General features: G+C 47.4%; 2 protein-coding genes across 2 annotated transcripts in view; one reads left to right on the forward strand and one right to left on the reverse strand.

Annotated features, from left to right (window-relative positions):
• LOC119959604 (zinc finger protein 239-like) overlaps window positions 1-7,801 on the forward strand; it is a 39,461-nt gene extending 31,660 nt beyond the window's left edge. The window contains exon 3 of the mRNA XM_038787792.1: window positions 7,571-7,801. Coding sequence (XP_038643720.1) covers window positions 7,571-7,666 — 96 coding nt within the window. The 3' untranslated portion in view covers window positions 7,667-7,801. The remainder of the gene's footprint in view (window positions 1-7,570) is intronic.
• LOC119959618 (gastrula zinc finger protein XlCGF57.1-like) overlaps window positions 1-21,158 on the reverse strand; it is a 45,470-nt gene that overhangs the window by 10,565 nt on the left and 13,747 nt on the right. The window lies entirely within an intron of this gene.

Below are 21,158 nucleotides of genomic sequence, written 5' to 3' on the forward strand. Positions count from 1 at the left end.
TAGGTATATCAGGAACAAAAGAATGACTCGAGTAAGATTAGGGCCAATCAAGGATAGTAGTGGAAAGTTGTGTGTGGAATCAGAGGAGATAGGGGAAGCATTAAATGGATATTTTTCGTCAGTGTTTACACTGGAGAAAGACAATGTTGTCGAGGAGAACACTCAGGTTCAGTCGACCAGGCTAGATGGAATTGAGGTTCAAAAGGAGGAGGTGTTAGCAATTTTAGAAAATGTCAAAATAGACAAGTCCCCTGGGCCAGATGGGATTTATCCTAGGATTCTCTGGGAAGCCAGGGAGGAGATTGCTGAGCCTTTGTCCTTGATCTTTATGTCGTCTTTGTCGACAGGAATAGTGCCGGAAGACTGGAGGATAGCAAATATTGTCCCCTTGTTCAAGAAGGGGAGTAGAGACAACCCTGGTAATTATAGACCTGTGAGCCTTACTTCGGTTGTGGGTAAAATGTTGGAAAAGGTTATAAGAGATAGGGTTTATAATCATCTTGAAAAGAACAAGTTGATTAGCGATACTCAACACGGTTTTGTGAAGGGTAGGTCATGTCTCACAAACCTTATTGAGTTTTTTGAGAAGGTGACCAAACAGGTGGATCAGGGTAAAGCTGTTGATGTGGTGTATATGGATTTCAGTAAGGCGTTTGATAAGGTTCCCCACGGTAGGCTATTGCAGAAAATAAGGAAGTATGGAATTGAAGGTGATTTAGCGGTTTGGATCAGTAATTGGCTAGCTGAAAGAAGACAGAGGGTGGTGGTTGATGGCAAATGTTCATCCTGGAGTTCAGTTACTAGTGGTGTACCGCAAGGATCTGTTTTGGGGCCACTGCTGTTTGTCATTTTTATAAATGACCTGGAAGAGGGTGTAGAAGGATGGGTTAGTAAATTTGCAGATGACACGAAGGTCGGTGGAGTTGTGGATAGTGCTGAAGGATGTTATAGGATACAGAGGGACATAGATAAGCTGCAGAGCTGGGCTGAGAGGTGGCAGATGGAGTTTAATGCGGAAAAGTGTGAGGTGGTTCACTTTGGAAGGAGTAACAGGAATGCAGAGTACTGGGCTAATGGCAAGATTCTTGGTAGTGTAGATGAACAGAGAGATCTCGGCATCCAGGTACATAAATCCCTGAAAGTTGCCACCCAGGTTAATAGGGCTGTTAAGAAGGCATATGGTGTGCTAGCCTTTATAAGCAGGGGGATTGAGTTTCGGAACCACAAGGTCATGCTGCAGCTGTACATAACTCTGGTGCGGCCACACCTGGAGTACTGCGTGCAGTTCTGGTCACCACATTATAGGAAGGATGTGGAAGCTTTGGAAAGGGTTCAGAGGAGATTTACTAGGATGTTGCCTGGTATGGAGGGAAGGTCTTATGAGGAAAGGCTCAGGGAATTGAGGTTGTTTTCGTTAGAGAGGAGAAGGCTGAGAGGTGACTTAATAGAGACATATAAGATAGTCAGAGGGTTAGATAGGGTGGACAGTGAGAGTCTTTTTCCTCGGATGGTGATGACCAACACGAGGGGACATAGCTTTAAATTGAGGGGTGAGAGATATAGGACAGATGTCAGAGGCAGTTTCTTTACTCAGAGAGTAGTAGGGGTGTGGAACGCCCTGCCTGCAATAGTAGTAGACTCGCCAACTTTAAGGGTATTTAAGTGGTCACTGGATAGACATATGGATGAAAATAGAATAGTGTAGGTCAGATAGGCTTCAGATGGCTTCACAGGTCGGCGCAACATCGAGGGCCGAAGGGCCCGTACTGCGCTGTAGTGTTCTATGTTCTATGTTCTAACGATGACGAAGAACATCACGGCAAGGCCATCCCCACACCCCCACTACTTGCCTTCAAACAACTGCCTAACCTCAAACAGACCATTGTTCGCAGCAAAAAGCCTTCAGGAGAACAGTGACACCACACAACCTGCCACGGCAATGTCTGCAAGACACGCCGGATCATCAACATGGATACCACCATTATGCGCGAGAACACCACCCACCAGGTACACAGTACATGCTCATGCAACTCGGCCAACGCCATCTACCTCATACGCTGCAGGAAAAGATGTCCTGAAGCGTGTTACATTGGCGAGACATGCAGACGCTGCAACAACGGATGAACAGACATCATGTGACAATCGCCAGGCAGGAATGTTCCCTTCCAGTCGGGGAATACTTCAGCAGTCAAGGACATTCAGCCTCTGATCTTTGGGTAAGCGCTCTCCCAGGCGGCCTTCAAGACACACAACGCAGAATCAGGTAACCAAGTTCCGCACGCACGAGGAAGGGCTCAACCAGGACTTCGGGTTCACGTCACATTACGTGTGACCCCCCCACAATACTGCCCGGATTTGCAGAATCTTATTAACTGTCCAGGCTTGAGACAATTGACACCTTGAATCATCAAATTTACAGTGCAGAAGGAGGCCATTCGGCCCAACAAGTCTGCACCGGCTCTTGGAAAGAGCATCCTACCCAAGCCCCCACCTCCACTCCAGCCCCATAACCCAGCAACCCCACCAAACCTTTTTTGGGTACTAATGGCAATTTAGCATGGCCAATCCACCTAATCTTTGGACTGTGGGAGGAAATCGGAGTGTACGGAGGAAACCCACACACACATGGGGAGAATGTGGAGACTCCACACAGTGACCCAAGCCAGGAATCGAACCCAGGACCTTGGAGCAGTGAAGCAACTATGCTAACCACTGTGCTACTGTGCTGCCCCAATTACCTGTGATTATCCCTCTTTACCCTCAATTACCTGTGATTATCCCTCTTTACCCTCGATTACCTGTGATTATCCCTCATTCCAGTCACATTGTTTGTACCTGTAAAGACTCGCAGTCCAACCATTCTTCACATTCCAATCTGTAATTACCTCGCAATTGTGACTCTGCCGATATATACTGTGGAGTTGCCGGTGTTGGACTGGGGTGAGCACAGTAAGAAGTCTGACAACACCAGGTTAAAGTCCAACAGGTTTGTTTCGAATCACTAGCTTTCGGAGCCCAACTCCTTCCTATATATCCTGTGTTTGTGAACCTGCCTCCACTGATGAAGGAGCAGCGCTCTGAAAGCTTGTGATTTCAAATAAACCTGATGTTGTGAGACTTCTTAAAGTGCCCGGAGAACCACTCTCCCGGCTATTCGTCTCGAAGAAGCTTCAGAGCCTCATGAGAATTCATGGATCATATAATCTACAGTGCAGGAAGAAATCATTCGGCCCATCGAGTCTGCACCGTCCCTTGGGAAGAGCACCCTTGGAAAGCCCACACCTCCACCCCATCCGCGTAACTCGGTAACCACACCTAACCTTTTTGGACACTAAGGACAATTTAGCATGGCCAATCCACCTAACGTACGCATCTTTGGATACGGCAGGAAACCAAAGCACCCGGAGTAAACCCACGCAGACACGGGAGGATGTGCGGACTCCGCATATACAGTCATCCAAGCAGGAATCAAACCTGGGACTCTGGCGCTGAGAAGCAGCTGTATTAGCAACGGTGCTACCGTGGATCCCAGTAATGATTTGTTTCTAAAAACGCTTCACTCCAACTAAAGGGACAGCTCAACATAAAACAGGCCTGCAGTATATTAGGGCTGGTTTAGCACACTGGGCTAAATCACTGGCTTTTAAAGCAGACCAAGGCAGGCCAGAAGCACGGTTCAATTCCCCGTACCAGCCTCCCCGAACAGGCGCCGGAATGTGGCGACTGGGGGCTTTTCACAGCAACTTCATTAAAGCCTACTCGTGACAATAAGCGATTTTCATTTCATTTTCATATTCAGATTGTAGTACACATTCCATTTTCATAATTACAGCTTCAACTTGATCTGTACCTAATTTCTGTGTTTGTGTCATTGAGTGTGAAAGAGACGAGAGACTTGAGATGTTCAAACATCCGGGGAAACAGTGTGATAGTAAATAACCTTCTTTCCTTATAAAAATCACCAGAAAGCCTGCTTCTGAAATATAACATAGAACAGTACAGCACAGTACAGGCCCTTCAGCCCACAATGTTGTGCTGACCATTTATCCTAATCAAAGATCACCCTAACCTACACCCTTTCAATTTACTGCTGTCCATGTGCCTGTCCAAGAGTTGCTTAAATGTCCCTAATGACTCTGACTCCACCACCTCCGCTGGCCGTGCATTCCACGCACCCACCACTCTTTCTGTAAATAACCTACCTCTGACATCTCCCCTATACCTTCCTCCAATCACTTTAAAATTGTCCCCTTGTGACAGCCATTTCCTGGGGAAAGGTCTCTGGCTATCCACTCTATCCATGCCTCTCATCACCTTGTACACCTTGATCAAGTCACCTCTCTTCCTTCTTCGCTCCAGTGAGAAAAACCCGAGCTCCCTCAACCTTTCTTCATAATACATGTCCTCCATTCCATGCAGCATCCTGGTAAATCGCCTCTGTACCCTCTCCAAAGCATCCACATCCTTCCTATAATGAGGCGACCGGAACTGGAGACAATATTCCAAGTATGGTCTAACTAGGGTTTTATAAAGCTGCAGCAAAACCTCGTGGCTCTTAATCCCCCTGTTAACGAAAGCCAACATGCCATACGCCTTCTTAACAACCCTATCAACCTGTGTGGCAACTTTGAGGGATCTGATCTGTGTACGTGGACCCCAAGATCCCTCTGTTCCTCCATACTTTCAAGAATCCTGCCTTGAACCCTGTATTCAGCATTCATATTCGACCTCCCAAAATGTATCACTTCACATTTATCAAGGTTGAACTCCAGCTGCCACTTCTCAGCCCAGCTCTGCATCCTGTCAATGTCCTGTTGTAACCTACAACTACCTTCAACACTGTCTTCAACACTATCTACAACTCCCCCAACCTTCGTGTCATCGGCAAACTTACTAACCCACCCTTCCACTTCCTCATCCAAGTCATTTATAAAAACCACAAGGAGCAGAGGTCCCAAAACAGATCCCTGCGGGACACCGCTGGTCACCGACCTCCGGGCGGAATACTTTCCATCCACTACCACTCACCGTCTTCTTTCGGCCAGCCAATTCTGTATCCACACATCCAAATTTCCCTGTATCCCATGCCCCCTAACTTTCTGAATGAGCCTACCATGGGGAGCCTACCATCCCGTAACAGCCTCCCCGAACAGGCGCCAGAATGTGGCAACTAGGGGCTTTTCACAGTAACTTCACTGAAGCCTACTCATGACAATAAGCAATTTTCATTTCATTTTTCATTTCAAATGCCTTAGTGAAATCCATCCACTGCCCAACCTTCATCAATGTGTCGCGTCACATTCTCAAAGAATTCACTGAGGCTTGGGAGGCATGACCTGCCCCTCACAAAGCCATAATGACTATCTTTAATTAAACTATGTTTTTCTAAATAATCATAAATCCTATCTCTCAGAATCCTTTCCAATATTTTGCTCACCACAGACGTACGAATGATGGGCCTGTAATTCCCAGGGATATCCCTATTCCCTTTCTTGAACAGGGGAACAACATTCGCCTCCCTCCAATCATCCAATACTACTCCAGTGGAGAGTGAGGATGCAAAGATCATCACCAACGATGCAGCAATCTCCTCCGTCGCTTCCCATTGTAATCTTGGGTATTTCCCATCAGGCCCAGGGGACTTATCTATCCTGATGCTTTTCAAAATTTTCAGACATCCTCCTTCTTAATATCATCCTGTTCGAGTCTATTAACCTGGTTCACACCGTTCTCATGAGCAATAAGGTCCCTCTCTCTAGTGAATACTGAAGCAAAATATTCATTTAGGGCCTCCCCCATATCCTCAGACTCTAGGCACAAGTTCCCTCCACTATCGCTGATCGGCCCTACTCTCACTCTGTTCATCCTCTTATTTCTCCCATAAGTGTAGAACGCCTTAGGGTTTTCCCTAATCCTTCCCGCCAGGGCTTTTTCATACCCCCTTCTAGCTCCCGTAAATCCATTTTTGAGTTCCTTCATGGCTACCTTGTAACCCTCTAGAGTCAGATCCTTGCTTCCTCATCCTTACATAAGCTTCCTTCTTTCTCTTGACTAGAAGTTCCACTTCTCTTGTCATCCAAGGCTCCTTCACCTTACCATTCCTTCCTCGTCTCAGTGGGACAAAACTATTCAGCACTCGCAGCAAGTGCTCCTTAAACAACCCCCATATTACTGTTGTGCATTTCCCCAAGAACAATTGTTCCCACTTTATGCTCCTCAGCTCCTGTCTAATAGCAGTATAATTTCCCCTCCCCCAATTAAATACCTTCCCATACTGTCTGTTCCTATCCCTCTCCATGACTATGGTAAAGGTCAAGGAGTTGTGGTCACTGTCACCAAAATGCTCACACACCGAGACATCTGACACCTGGCTGGTTTGTTACCAAGTCCAATATGGCCACCCCCCTAGTTGGCCGATCTACATATTGAGTCAGGAATCCTTCATGGACACACCTGACAAAATCTGCTCCACCCAAACCATTTGCACTGAGGAGGTTCCAGTCAATATTAGGGAAGTTGAAGTCACCCATGACAACAACGCTGTTACTTCTGCACTTTTCCATGATCTGCCACCCAATCTGTTCCTCTATCTCTTTGCTGCTATTGGGGGTCCATAGAAAACTCCCAACAAAGTGACTGTTCCTTTCTTGCTTCTGACTTCCACCCAAACTGACTCAGTGGCCAAACCCTCCTCAACTACCTCTTTTCCTGCAGCTGTGATGCACTCCCTAATGAACAGTGCCACTCCCCCTCCTCTTTTACCTCCCTCCCTATTCTTTTGAAAACATCTAAACCCCGAAACATCTAACAACCTTCCTGCCCCTGTGAAATCCATGTCTCCTGTTGTGAAAAATCAGAAGAATATGACATTTGAAACATGAAAGTAACAATAAGAGTGCCTGAGGATATATGAATCAAAGGGAGAAGTCCCACAAGGGGTTAACAGCAGCAGCCTGTTTTGAAAGCAGACAACTTCACAGACAAGGAAGAGAACAGATAGGAGCTTCATTATAATCTACAAATTAGAAAAGTCCTTGGATTGACTTAAATTCTTAAAAGTTATATGAAAGGAAACAGTATTTCACAAATCTTGAAGCAATGGATTTTATTGATGAATTAAGGAAGGCAGCCAGAATCTAAAGTGTAAAGATAAGGAACAACTACCAGGCATGAAAAGTTGCTGATACCGGCAATAAAATGAAACAACTGATTTACAAATTAAGAAAAACAAAAAGGTGACAAGGCCACACTATAGCTTATAACATTGTGAAGTTAAAACCTTGTAGAAGATGAACAAGGCAGATAAAGTTGGAGTCGGAAGGGATAACCCTAATATGACATTAGCTTAACCCAAAAATGACCCGAGTCAAATCTAAGAAAACTCATTAAGAGACACATACATCCAAAAGATATGCGAACTAAGACACAAACAGATTAATTACATGTCAAGAAAAGCGAGAAAAGTTAGAGTCAGGAATGGCGAGCTGGTAAGGAGGTAACTGCACGGTTGCGGTTAGGGCAGCACCATGCTTCTAAATCGATAAAATTTAATGTTCAAACTGTCAAGCAGACAGGCAACAGGATGCCGGGTGCAGAGATTAAGTGGCCCCAAATTCCTATAAAAATTGGGGGAGATGAGCAGAGAATTCAGAATCTTCCTCGGTGATGGGACGAGCAACATCTACAGACCGAGCAGCCCAGAGAAGTGAACAGAAGACCAAAAGTTAAAGAAAACTGATTGTCAAGAGAGACTTGAAAGTCTGCAACTGGTCCGAACAGGAAAAGACCTTTTTACCTTTCTGTAAAAGTAGTTATTCTCTTTTAACTTGAAAATAAATTTAAGTTCAAATTGATAACCTGAAAAAGTGGTTATTAGTATTTTTCTTTAAAGTTTACTTTATTTCACTTAGCAAGCTGGACCTGTGTGTAAGTTACTAAGTGGTGAGTAAATAAGTCTTCTGCGAACATACAGGTTATACTGGGGGATAACTTGAAACACTAGTTTGACCTGAATAGCACCCACCAAAGTCTGTGTAGGAGTCGGGGAGTGAGAATCCCTGTTCACCATTTAGAATAAACCGACCCTTTTTGTTATAGGGGGAATTCTAAGAATAGTGGTGAGGTAAAAACTACACTCTGGAATGGCCACAACATCGTAGATCCATCTAAGTACATTTCCCTTATTCCTGACACTCCTTGCATCGAAACAGACACACTTTAACCCATTCCACTGAGTGCAACTTTGCCTTATCAACTGTTCATCCTTCCTCACAGACTGGCTACATATATTTCTGCCTGTTTAACAGCTGCCCTATCCTCTGATTCAAAGCTCTTGTTCCCACTCCCCTGCCAAACTAGTTTAAACCCTTCCGACGAGCTCTAGCAAACCTCCCACCCAGGATATTACTGCCCCTCCAGCTTAGGTGCAATCCATCCTTCCGCAGGAAGGTTCCACCTTCCACAGAAGATATCCCAATGATCAACATATCTAAAAGCCTTCCCTCCTGCACAAACCCTGTAGCCATGTGTTCAGCTGCACTCGCTCTCTGCTCCTTGTCTCACTTGCACGTGGCACCGGTAGCAATCCTGAGATCACTACTGTGCTTGTCCTGCTCTTTAGTTTCCAATCTAACTCCCTAAAATCACTTTTCAGATCCTCATCCCTTTTCTTAGATATGTCGTTGGTGCCTATGTTCACCACGACTTCTGGTTGCTCCCCCTCCCCCTTAAGAATCCTGCTGACTCGATCCAGACATCCCTGGGCCTGGCACCCAGAAGGCAACATACCTTCTGGGAGTCTCGTTCACGGCCACAGAATCGCCTATTCATTCCCCTAATCATTGAGTCCCTATCACTATTGCTTTTCTATTCTCCCCTCTTCCCTTCTGATCCACAGAGGCAGGCTTAGCACCAGAGATCTGGCCGCTAAGGCCTCCCCCCAGTAGGTCACCCCCCCAAACAGCATCCAAAATGCTATATTTGTTTTGAAGGGGAATGGCCACGAGCAATCCCTGCACTGTCTGCCCATTCATTTTCCTTCCCCTGACTGTAACCCAGCTACTCCTGTCCTGCACCTTGGGTGTGGCTACCTCCCTGTAACTCCTCTCTATCACCCCCTCTGCCTCCCGGATGATCCGAAGTTCATCCAGCTCCAGTTTCCTAAGGCGGTGTCTGAGGAGCTGGATTTGGGTGCACTTTCTGCAGGTGTAGTCAGCAGGAACACCGGTGATATCCCTCACCAGCCACATTCTACAGGCAGAGCATGCAACTGCCCTAGCCTCCATCCCCTCTGATCTGAATTCCCCAAGACATTTTTTTTTTTTAAAATAATTTTTATTGAATTTTTCAAAATACAAACATTTTAACCCCCCCTACATTTACATTTAAATTATAACAAAACAAAGTCAAACCCCCCTACTTAACAAGAAAAAGAAAAAGAATCCCCCCCCCCCCCACCCGCGCGTCCCCCCCCCCCCCCCCCCCCCCCCCCCCCCGCCGGCGAACCGACAGTCAGACCAACTTATCATTTCTAGCAGCGTCCTCGGGCAGGCCTTGCCCGTGCCCCCGCCGCTACCGTCCTTCCTTCGTCGTTGTCCCCCCCCCCCCCTCCCCCCCCTCCCGCCCTCCCCTCCCCTCCCAGGTTGCTGCTGTCATGGCCTCAGTTTCTATCTCTGATCCAAGAGGTCTAGGAAGGGTTGCCATCGCCTGGAAAACCCCTGCACCGACCCTCTCAGGGCGAATTTGATCCTTTCCAATTGGATGAAGTTTGCCATGTCGTTTAACCAGGTGTTAACACTCGGAGGCCTTTCGTCCCTCCACTGAATCAGGATCCTCCTCCGAGCCACCAAGGACGCAAAGGCTAATATTCCAGCCTCCCTCGCCTCCTGTACCCCCGGTTCCACCCCAACCCCGAAGATCGCAAGTCCCCATCCTGGCTTGACCCTGGACCCCACCACTCTCGACACCGTCCCTGCCACCCCCTTCCAGAACTCCTCCAGTGCCGGACATGCCCAAAACATATGTGCATGATTCGCAGGGCTTCCCGAACATCTAATACACCTGTCTTCACCCCCGAAAAACCGACTCATCCTTGTCCCCGTCATGTGGGCTCTATGCAGTACCTTAAATTGAATGAGACTTAGTCTCGCACATGACGACGACGAGTTAACCCTCTCCAGGGCGTCTGCCCATGTCCCGTCCTCTATCTGTTCCCCCAGCTCTAACTCCCACTTATCTTTCAGCTCCTCTACTGGTACCTCCTCCACCTCCTGCATAATCTTATAGATGTCCGAGATCTTCCCCTCCCCGACCCAGACCCCTGATAGCACCCTATCACTCACCCCCCTGTCGGGGAGCGCGGGGAACCCCGCTACCTGTCGTCTGGCAAATGCCTTCACTTGGAGGTACCTGAACGTGTTCCCCGGGGGGAGCCCAAATTTCTCCTCCAGCTCTCCCAGGCTCGCAAACCTCCCCTCTATAAACAAGTCCCTCAGTTGTCTAATACCCGCCCTCTGCCAGCTCTGGAATCCCCCTCCTGTGTTTCCCGGCGCAAATCTGTGGTTCCCTCTTAGTGGTGCCCCTATCAGACCTCCCACTTCCCCCCTGTGTCGCCTCCACTGCCCCCAGATCTTGAGGGTGGCCGCCACCACCGGGCTCGTGGTATACCTCGTGGGAGGGAGCGGCCATGGTGCCGTTACCAGTGCCCCTAAGCTTATGTTGCCGCAGGACGCCCTCTCCATGCGCTTCCAGGCTGCCTCCTCCCCTTCCATCATCCACTTTCGTACCATCGATGTATTTGCCGCCCAGTAATATCCTGAAAGGTTGGGTAACGCCAGCCCTCCACTATCCCTACTCCGCTCCAAAAAGACCCTTCTAACTCTCGGGGTGCCATGTGCCCACACATACCCCATGATACTACTCGTTACCTTCTTGAAAAAGGCCCTGGGGAGGAAGATGGGCAGACACTGGAACAAAAACAAGAACCTCGGGAGGACCGTCATTTTAACTGACTGCACCCTCCCTGCTAGCGACAGCGGCACCATGTCCCACCTCTTAAACTCCTCCTCCATCTGCTCCACCAGTCTGGAAAAGTTCAACTTGTGTAGGGTCCCCCAGTTCTTTGCCACCTGCACCCCCAAATACCTAAAACTTTTAACTGCTCTTTTGAAGGGGAGCCTCCCAATTCCCTCCCCTTGGTCTCCCGGGTGTATTACAAAGACCTCACTTTTCCCCAGATTTAATTTATATCCCGAAAAGTCCCCGAACTCCGCTAGTATCCCCATTACCTCCGGCATTCCCCCCTCCGGGTCTGCCACATACAACAACAAATCATCCGCATAGAGCGAGACCCGATGTTCCTCCCCTCCCCTTGTCAGTCCTCTCCACCCCCCTGAACCCCTCAGTGCCATCGCCAACGGCTCAATCGCTAATGCAAAGAGTAAGGGAGATAGGGGACATCCCTGCCTAGTACCTCGATGGAGCCCAAAATATTCTGACCTCCTCCCGTTTGTTACCACACTTGCCATCGGAGCTGAATAGAGCAGTTTTACCCACTTGATAAATCCCTCCCCAAACCCAAACCTTTCCAACGTCTCCCACAAGTATTCCCACTCCACCCTGTCAAATGCCTTCTCCGCGTCCAGCGCTACCACTATCTCCGCCTCCCCTTCCACTGCTGGCATCATAATCACATTTAACAATCTCCGGACATTTGTGTTAAGTTGGCGTCCCTTCACGAACCCCGTCTGGTCTTCATGGACTACCCCTGGCACACAGTCCTCTATCCTGGTTGCCAGGACCTTTGCTAACAGCTTGGCATCTACATTTAAGAGGGAGATAGGCCTGTAGGACCCGCACTGGACCGGGTCCTTGTCCCGCTTCAAAATCAAGGAGATCAGGGCCTGCGACATTGTTGGAGGCAGAACCCCCCCCTCGCGCGCCTCATTGAAGGCTCGCACCAGCACTGGGCCCACCAAGTCCACAAATTTCCTGTAAAACTCCACCGGGAACCCATCCGGCCCCGGCGCCTTCCCCGCCTGCATCTGGCCTATCCCTTTAATTAGCTCCTGCAGCTCTATCGGCGCCCCCAACCCTTCCACCAGCTCCTCCTGTACCTTTGGGAACCCCAATTTGTCGAGAAAGTTCTTCATTCCCCCTCTCCTCTTCGGCGGTTCAGACCTATACAACTCCCTATAGAAGTCCCTAAAGACCCTATTCACCTCTTGCCCCTTCTGCACTACATCCCCACCCCTCTCTCTCACTCCCCCAATCTCTCTGGCTGCATCTCGCTTACGAAGCTGGTGTGCCAGCATCCTGCTCGCCTTTTCCCCGTACTCATACGCCGCACCCTGCGCCCTTCTCCACTGCATTTCCGCCTTCCTAGTGGTCAGTAGGTCGAACCTGGCCTGCAAGCTACGCCGCTCCCTTAATAGCCCCTCCTCTGGCGCCGCCGCATATTTCCTATCTACTTCTAGGAGCTCCCCCACCAGCCTCTCCCTTTCCTGCCTCTCCTTCCTCTCTCTGTGTGCCCTTATGGAGATCAGCTCTCCTCTAATCACTGCTTTCAAGGCCTCCCAGACCGTCCCCACCTGCACCTCACCTGTGTCATTCGTACCCAGATAGTTCTCAATGCCCGTTCTCACCCTCCTGCACACCTCTTCGTCCGCCAACAGCCCTACATCCAGGCGCCACAACGGGCGTTGGTCCCGCGCCTCCCCCATGTCCACGTCCACCCAATGTGGTGCATGGTCCGATATCGCAATGGCCGAGTACTCCGTGTCCTGCACTCTCGGTATCAGCCCCCTGTTCAATACGAAAAAATCGATCCTAGAGTACACTCTGTGGACGTGGGAGAAAAAAGAGTACTCCCTCGCCCTAGGCCTACCAAATCTCCATGGGTCTACCCCTCCCATCTGCTCCATGAACCCCCTTAACACCTCTGCCACTGCCGGCCTCCTATTCGTCCTGGAACTCGATCTATCCAGCCCAGGGTCTAACACCGTATTAAAGTCCCCTCCCATGATCAGGCCCCCTTCCCCAAGACATTTAAAGGGGAAAAAAGATTAAACACCCTTTAGGCCCTTTAAAAAGAATATATATAGTGTTGCTACTCTCCCAAGTGAAACTTCTCAGATTGGTGATTCTGCTAAATGATACAATGATAGCTTGCTGCCTCTCAAAAAACAAAACAAACACAAAAAAAACAATTTTTAAATTAAAAATCCCAAAACAAACAACTCTTACCTTGCAAAATGTAGCTGCCGTGTGAACCAACTGGAACTCCGTCCTCTGACTCAGCTCCCAGTCAGCTGCGCTCTCTTTAAACTCCCTGCCCCCTTCACGCTCTGAGGCAATGTAGGAAATGAAATGAAAGGAGCACCTTGCTCCCTCCTCACCCAACCCCCTCAGTCACCAAACTCTCACTATAGCACTCAAAACACACCCAAATTCAGCACTCTCTCAATCACCAAACTCTCACTATAGCACTCAAAACACACCCAAATTCAGCACTCCCTCAATCACCAAACTCTCACTATAGCACTCAAAACACACCCAAATTCAGCACTCTCTCAACCACCAAACTCTCACTATAGCACTCAAAACACACCCAAATTCAGCACTCCCTCAATCACCAAACTCTCACTATAGCACTCAAAACACACCCAAATTCAGCACTCTCTCAACCACCGAACTCTCACTATAGCACTCAAAACACACCCAAATTCAGCACTCCCTCAATCACCAAACTCTCACTATAGCACTCTAAACGCACCCAAATTAAGCACTCTGAGATGACTCACATTTATATTCCGGCCCTGGGACACTGTCCGTATGGAGTTTGCACATTCTCCCCATGTCTGCGTGGGTTTCACCCCCACAACCCAAAGATGTGCAAGAAAGGCGGATTGTCAACGCTAAATTGCCACTTAATTGGAAAAAATAATTGGGTACACTAAATTTTTTTAAAAAGAGTAAATCTGACTCATTCACCCATTCATGAGGAGCCTGAGGCTGAAGTGTAACCAAAAGTTGTATAACCAGTTCAGGTAGTGAGACAGGACTGCAGCCTCTCACACTGAATGTATCAATGACTCATCGAGTCCTCCAGGCGACAAACATCAGCGCAGCCTGGGAGTGGGAGGTTTAAAAAAATTGCCGTTGTGTTATTCTTACTGTAAGAAGTCTTACAACACCAGGTTAAAGTCCAACAGGTTTCACCTGAGGAAGGAGCTGCGCTCCGAAGGCTCATGTTTGAATCAAACCTGTTGGACTTTAACCTGGTGTTGTAAGACTTCTTACTGTGCTCACCCCAGTCCAATGCCGGCATCTCCACATTATTGTTATTCTTACTGGCACTAGGACCCGGCTGGGAACAGAACCTTTGATGTTCCGCCCACGCTGTTGCGTCACCAAGACGCCAGCGCATGCGCTGTGCTCTACGCTGAACCAAGATGGCCGCAGTTAACCAGAGTCTTGTCCCCGGAGAAAAACTGGGAGCAGCAAACACGGGATCTGCAGTTTCGTATTCGAAGTTTGAAGCCTTTACCAGATATTTAGAAACTTTATACGTCTATCCGATTCCACGTTTCCACATCCTTGCTGGCTGCTGATGAATCAAAGGACTGTAACCTGGTGTTCTCAGACTTCTTCCTGTGCCCACCCCTGTCCAACGCCGGTCCCTCCTCATCGCCATCATCCCATTGCGCATGCTTGAAAGGTCGGTTCCTCACTACGCATGTGCGCCCCTCTCTGTGGTGTGGATAGGGGGCATTCATGACCGCGGGGAACTGTAGGTACCGTCCCCGCCATTGAAAGTCTTAATTAGTGAAGTGATTTTTTTTTTGCTTATGATGTGAAAATTAGGGATAGAGGGTTATTTATCCCTCCGTTAAGGGGAAAGGTTCTTTCCTATCTATCTGTGCCCCTCATAGTTTTAGAGACAGCAATCAGGTCTCCCCTCAGCCTTCTCTGCTCCAAGGAAGATAACCCCAGCCTACCCTGTCTCTCTTGATAGCTGGAACGTTCCAGCCCAGACAACATCCTGGTGAACCTGCTCTGCACCATCTTTAGTGCACTCATTTTCTTCGTATAGTCTGGAGACCAGAAAAGCACACACTACTCCAGCTGTGTCCTAACCAACGGTTTATACAGCTCCATTACAGCCACCATGCTCTTATATTCTATACCTCAGCTAATAAAAGCAAGTATCCCATGTGCCTTCCTAACTACCGTATTTACCTGGCCTGTTGCCTTCAGGGCTCGATGGACATGCACACCAAGGTCCCTCTGATCGTCTGTACTTCCAAGGGTCCTACCATTGATTGTATATTCCCTTGCTATGTTAGTCCTCCCAAAATGCATCACCTCACACGTTTCAAATTCTCTTACCAGCCCATCAATATCGTTTCCTCCTATTGAGGTTACATTGTGTAGGTCTAGACCGGGTGGCAGGTTGCCTTCCCTGAAGGACATTACTGAATCAGTTGGGCTTTTATGGCAATCCCACAGTTTTCATGGTCACCTTTCCTCATGCCGTTTTGATTCCATGTACAGAAGCTGATGATGGTTCAGGCCACGATGAATCAAACGACTGTTAGGTCCTGATGTGATGTTTACAAATCACCCCTTCTAATATTCTGAAAAATGAAGTCAAAGAGGAGAAAAAGAGAGTGATAAACACAAAGGCAGCTTGTGAAATGGAGTTGGATGAATCTGGTCAGCAGCAACAAACTCCAGCTGAGATTAAACTTGTCAAAACACAAGTGTTGTCCCATGGGGGAGAAACCGTGGCAATGTGGAGACTGTGGGAAGGGATTCAATTACCCGTCTGAGCTGCATATTCAGCACTGGGGAGAGACTATTCACCTGCTCTGTGTGTGGGAAAGAATTTACTAAGTCATCCCACTTTGTGAGACACCAGCGAGTTCACACTAGGGAGAGACCGTTCACCTCCTCTATGTGTCGGAAAGGCTTCACAACCTCATCCCACCTCCTGTCACACCATCGTATTCACAGTGAGGAGAGAGTTCTGACTGTGAGAAAAACTATAAAAGGCAAAATGATCTGTTAAACCATAAACGCACTCACACGGGGGAGAAGCCATTCACCTGCTCAGTGTGTGGGAAAGGATTCACCTGTTCATTCGATCTGCTGACACACCAACTTGTTCATACTGATCAGAGGCCGTTTAAATGTCCTGACTGTGGGAAGAGCTTTAAAAGCCGGAAGGATCAGCTGACACATGAATACACTCACACCAGGGAGAGACCTTTCATCTGCTCTTTCTGTGGGAAAGGTTTCACTTGGAAGTCCAACCTACTTAAGCACCAGCGGATTCACACTGGGGAGAGGCCGTTCATCTGCTCAGTGTGTGGAAAGGGATTCACTCAGTCATCCACTCTGCTGGCACACTAGCGTGTTCACACTAGGGAGAGGCCATTCTCCTGCTCAGTGTTTTGGAAGAGATTCACTCGGTCATCTACACTGTTGAGGCACCAGCGAGTTCACAAGTGACTGCAGGGATTGGATTTGGATTCTGCTGTTAATCACATCCGGACTGAACCATCTTCACTCTGACAGCTGGAGTTTGTTGCTGCTGATATTAATAAGCCTGAAAGCTGGGGTGTGTATTGATGTTCTGTATAAATATTGACAGAATCAGCTTTTATTCAGACAGTGTTTTGAATATTTTATTTCCTCAATGATAAGAGGAGACTGATTGATCTCCTGTTACTGATTGAGACATTATTTTGATCGTTCCTTACTCTGAATTATTTCTGTTCTCTGGTTCACCTTCTGCCAGATTAAACATTGAGCTTTCATCAATCCTATCAATCTGTTGGAGACATTGGGCGGTTGGTGAGTTTCACCTGATGTTGGTGTCAGTTGCCCTCGGACGATTTCCCAGTTTTCTGAAATTCCAGTGTGGTTGTGTGTTGATGTAATGATCGGAGTTTCAGTTCCAATGCTGATGATGGAGGGCCTGTGCTGACAGAACCACAGAATGATTACAGTTCAGGAGGAGGCCATTCAGCCCATCGAGCCTGCACTGCTCACTGAAAGAACATTCTACCTAATCCCACTCCCCTGCCTTATCCCTATAACCTTGTACATTCTTTCTTTGCAGATAATAATCCAATTCCCTTTTAAATACTTTAATTGAAGCTCCATCTCCATCTTAATATGTTCATTCCAGACTCCATCCACCCTCTGGGTGGAAACATTTGGCCTTGCATCACCTCTGCTCCTTTTGCTAATTATTTTGAATCTGTGCTCTCTCGTTCTTGATGTACTCCTGTCCACACCCCTCAGGATCTTGATTACCTCTACAAGTCTCCAATCAGCTTTCTTTTCTCCAAGGAAAACAGACCCAACCTCTCCTCATAGCTCCAGTTATTTATCCCTGGAATCATTCTTGGGAATCTTCTCTGGACTGTACGCCAATGTCTTCACATCCTTCCTCAAGTTTAATAAAATTATCTCCTGGGATGTGGTGTCGCTGGCTGGGCATTTACTGCCCATCATTATTTGCCCTTGAACTGAGTGGTTTGCTCAGCCATTTCAGAGGGCATTTTCAGAGTCAACCACTTTGCTATAGGCTGGAGTCAGATGTCGGCCACACCAGGTAAGGGCAGGAGATTTCCTTCCCTAAAGGGAACAGCCTCCCCGAACAGGCGCCGGAATGTGGCGACTAGGGGCTTTTCACAGTAACTTCATTTGAAGCCTACTCGTGACAATAAGCGATTTTCATTTTCATTTTTCATTTCACATGAGGGAACCAGATGGGGTTTTAATGACAAACGACGATGGTTTCATGGTCATCATTAGACTTTTAAATCCAGATTTTAAAAAATTGAATTCACATTCCACCATTCCATATACTAACTAAGAAGTAAATTTCTGGACTAAAGAATTGTGAGTTCTTCGAAGATGTAACAAGCAAAGTGGATAATGGGGATCCTGGAGATGTAGTATATCTGGACTTCCGGAAGGCGTTTGATAAGTTGCCGCACAGAAGGTTAATTGACAAGGTGAGATCACATGGGATTAGGGGTAATTTATTAGGTTAGATAGAAGACTGCTGACGGACAGGAGACAGAGTGTCAGGATAAATGGTTCTTTTTCTGGATGGCAACTAGTGGGCTGCCACAGGGTTCAGTCCTTGGGCCCCAGCTATTTACAATCTATATTAACGACTTGGATACAGGGATAGAAGGTTCTGTAGCCAAATTTGTAGATTACACAAAAATAGGTGGGATAGTAAACTGCAATGAGAAAATAAGAACCATACAAATGGATATAGATAGGTTAGGAGAGTGGTCCAAAATGTGGATAAGTGTGAGGTCATGCATTTTGGTCAGAAAAAATGGAAAGGCAGCTTCTCTGAATAAGGAGAGACATTGGGGTGCTCTTATATAGAGGGATCTGGGTGTCCTTGTGCATGATTCACAGAAAACGAGCATGCAGATGCCACAGATAATAAGGAAAGCAAATGGAATGTTAGCAAAAGGAATTGAGGAACAAAGTGTTGTTGCAACTATACACGGCATTGGTAAGTCTGCACCTGGATTATTGTGCACAGTTTTGGTCCCCTTATTTGAGGAAAGATGTAGTGGCATTAGAGGTAGTTCAAAGGAGGTTCACGAGGTTGATTCCAGAGATGAGGGGAGATTGAATAGTTTAGGCCTATACTCTCTCTTAGAAGAATGAAGGGAGATTGAATTGAGGTAAAGAAGATGCTAAAAGGTATGGATAATGGGCGGCATGGTAGCACAGTGGTTAGCATTGTTGCTTCACAGTGATCCTGGGTTTGATTCCTGGCTTGCGTCTGTGCGGAGTCTGCACATTCTCCCTGTGTCTGCGTGGGTTTCCTCCGGGCACTCCAGTTTCCTCCCACAAATCCTAAAAGACGTGCTGTTAGGTAATTTGGACATTCTGAATTCTCCGACTGTGTGCCTGAACAGTCGCCGGAATGTGCAACTGGAGGATTTCCAGTGTTACTTCATTGCAGTGTTAATGTAAGCTAACTTGTGACAATAATAAAGATTGTGAAGTAGACGTGGAGCTCTTGTGCCATTTAAAACAAGAGGTCATAATCTTAGAATAAGAGGTAGCAAATTTAAAACAGATTTCATAGAATTTACAGTGCAGAAGGAGGCCATTCGGCCCATCGAATCTGCACCGGCTCTTGGAAAGAGCACCCTATCCAAGCCCACACCCCCACCTTATCCCCATAACCCAGTAACCCCACACAACACTAAAGGCAATTTAGCACAGCCAATCCACCTAACCTGCACATCTTTGGACTGTGGGAGGAAACCCACGCCCACGGGGAGAACGTGCAGACTCCGCACAGACAGTGACCCAAGCCGCGAATCGAACCTGGGAGGTGAAGCAATTGTGCTAACTACTATGCTATCGTGCTGCCTATTTGAACGGAAACTACTTCCCCAAAGGGCTGTGCATCTGTGGAATTCGCTACCCCAGAGTGCGATGTATGTATGGACAGTGAGTAAATTGAAGGAGGAGTTAGACGGATTTTTAATTGGTAATGGGTTGAAGGCTTATGGAGGACGGTGGAGTTGAGCCCAGGATGGCATCAGCCATGATCACATTTAAGGTGTTTAGACTCGGTAAGCTACATTGCCTACTCGTGCTACTCGGTCAAGTGTTCTCGGGAGGAGATGCTCTGACTGATTTTGCAGTCCCGCTCTTGGTCTTTAGCATTGTGGGTAGCAGATGAGGAACATATCAGCTATGATAGAATGGCGGAGTAGACACATTGGGCCAAATGGCCTAATTCTGCTCATGTATCTTATGAACTTCTGACTGTACACAGAACAATACTTTTCACTGTACCGCAGTACATGTGACAATAAAACAAATACAATACAAACAAGTCTTGTTCACCCATCCCCTGGGCTCACTTTCCTTTTAAGAAGTACCAAAAGTTGAAATTTCCCATTCTTCTTTTCCTGTAGTTGTGATCCTCCTGATCTCTGTAATCTCCTCCACACACACCTTTCAAGATCTCTGCACTCATTTAATTTCGGCCACTATAGCATTCCTGATTTATTCAGTCCACCATTACTGACCTCTTATCATTTGACTGGGCCACAAGCTCTGGAATTTCCTTCTTAAAAATCTCCGACTCTCTAACTCACTTTCCTCCATTAAGATTATCTTTAAAATCTAATATCTCCTCTTGTGGATCAGTGTCAATTGTTATTTTGTAACATTTCTCTGAAATGTCTCAAAAAGCTTTATTCTGTCAAAATAAATTTGAATTATTGTCACAGCCCTGGAGATGTATCATTGTTCTGACTCATAAATAGGAATTTGTAACTCAGAGTGAAAGTCTGTCATGATGAAACATTTCAAAACTGTTGCCCTCAACAATGATGGCGACTGAGACTGAACTCCGCTGCTGCTGCCCCCAATAAAAATGGTGGGTGCGCATGCGCACTGCTACTAATGACAAAATAAAGTTGATCAGTGCGCATGCGCAACCGCGATAGCGCGCGATCGAGATGGCAGGCCCATTATCCCGTCTGTGAGAAAGTTGCAGGCGCCGGTACCGGTAGGTTATTTTTACGGGTTTTCGGTTTATATAACATATTTACGAAGTGTATCCAACGACGCGCCTGATTCATCTCTCCCTAAGTCCCGCCATTCCCATCTTTACGGATTGTGGATCCGAGAAAGAATTTTCTCTGCGCCATTAATCACACTGCGCATGCTTCACTCGGCCCAGTCCCGCCCCCTCATTCACTCCGATTGGCTGGAGGACCAGCCGCTCCTGACCGGTCCTCCGAAGCCGCCCGCTGAACCCTATTGGCCAGGAGCTGCCGTCAATCATTGCACTGGCTTTGTGAGGTGTCAGGTGAGAGGCGGGGTTTACAAATCCCAGGTGCGGCCCAAGAGCCGAACAATGAACATTCTCCATTCTCACTGTCCGCCACTTCCAGCTTCTCTCCACAAACAACCTCATAGAGACCAGGGGGGAGAGGAGACACTGACCCAGTGACAATGTCACTGCATTAGTGGGAGAGTCTAATGTAACCTCTCCAGTTCAAAAAGGCAGAAAGTAGGAAGCTAGTTAGTTTAAAAGCTGTTATTGGGAGACCTGGAATCCATTATTGAGGAAGTAGTAACTGGAC

This window comes from Scyliorhinus canicula, unplaced genomic scaffold (assembly GCF_902713615.1).
Source record: "Scyliorhinus canicula unplaced genomic scaffold, sScyCan1.1, whole genome shotgun sequence".
In the NCBI taxonomy this organism is placed as follows: Eukaryota; Metazoa; Chordata; class Chondrichthyes; order Carcharhiniformes; family Scyliorhinidae; genus Scyliorhinus; species Scyliorhinus canicula.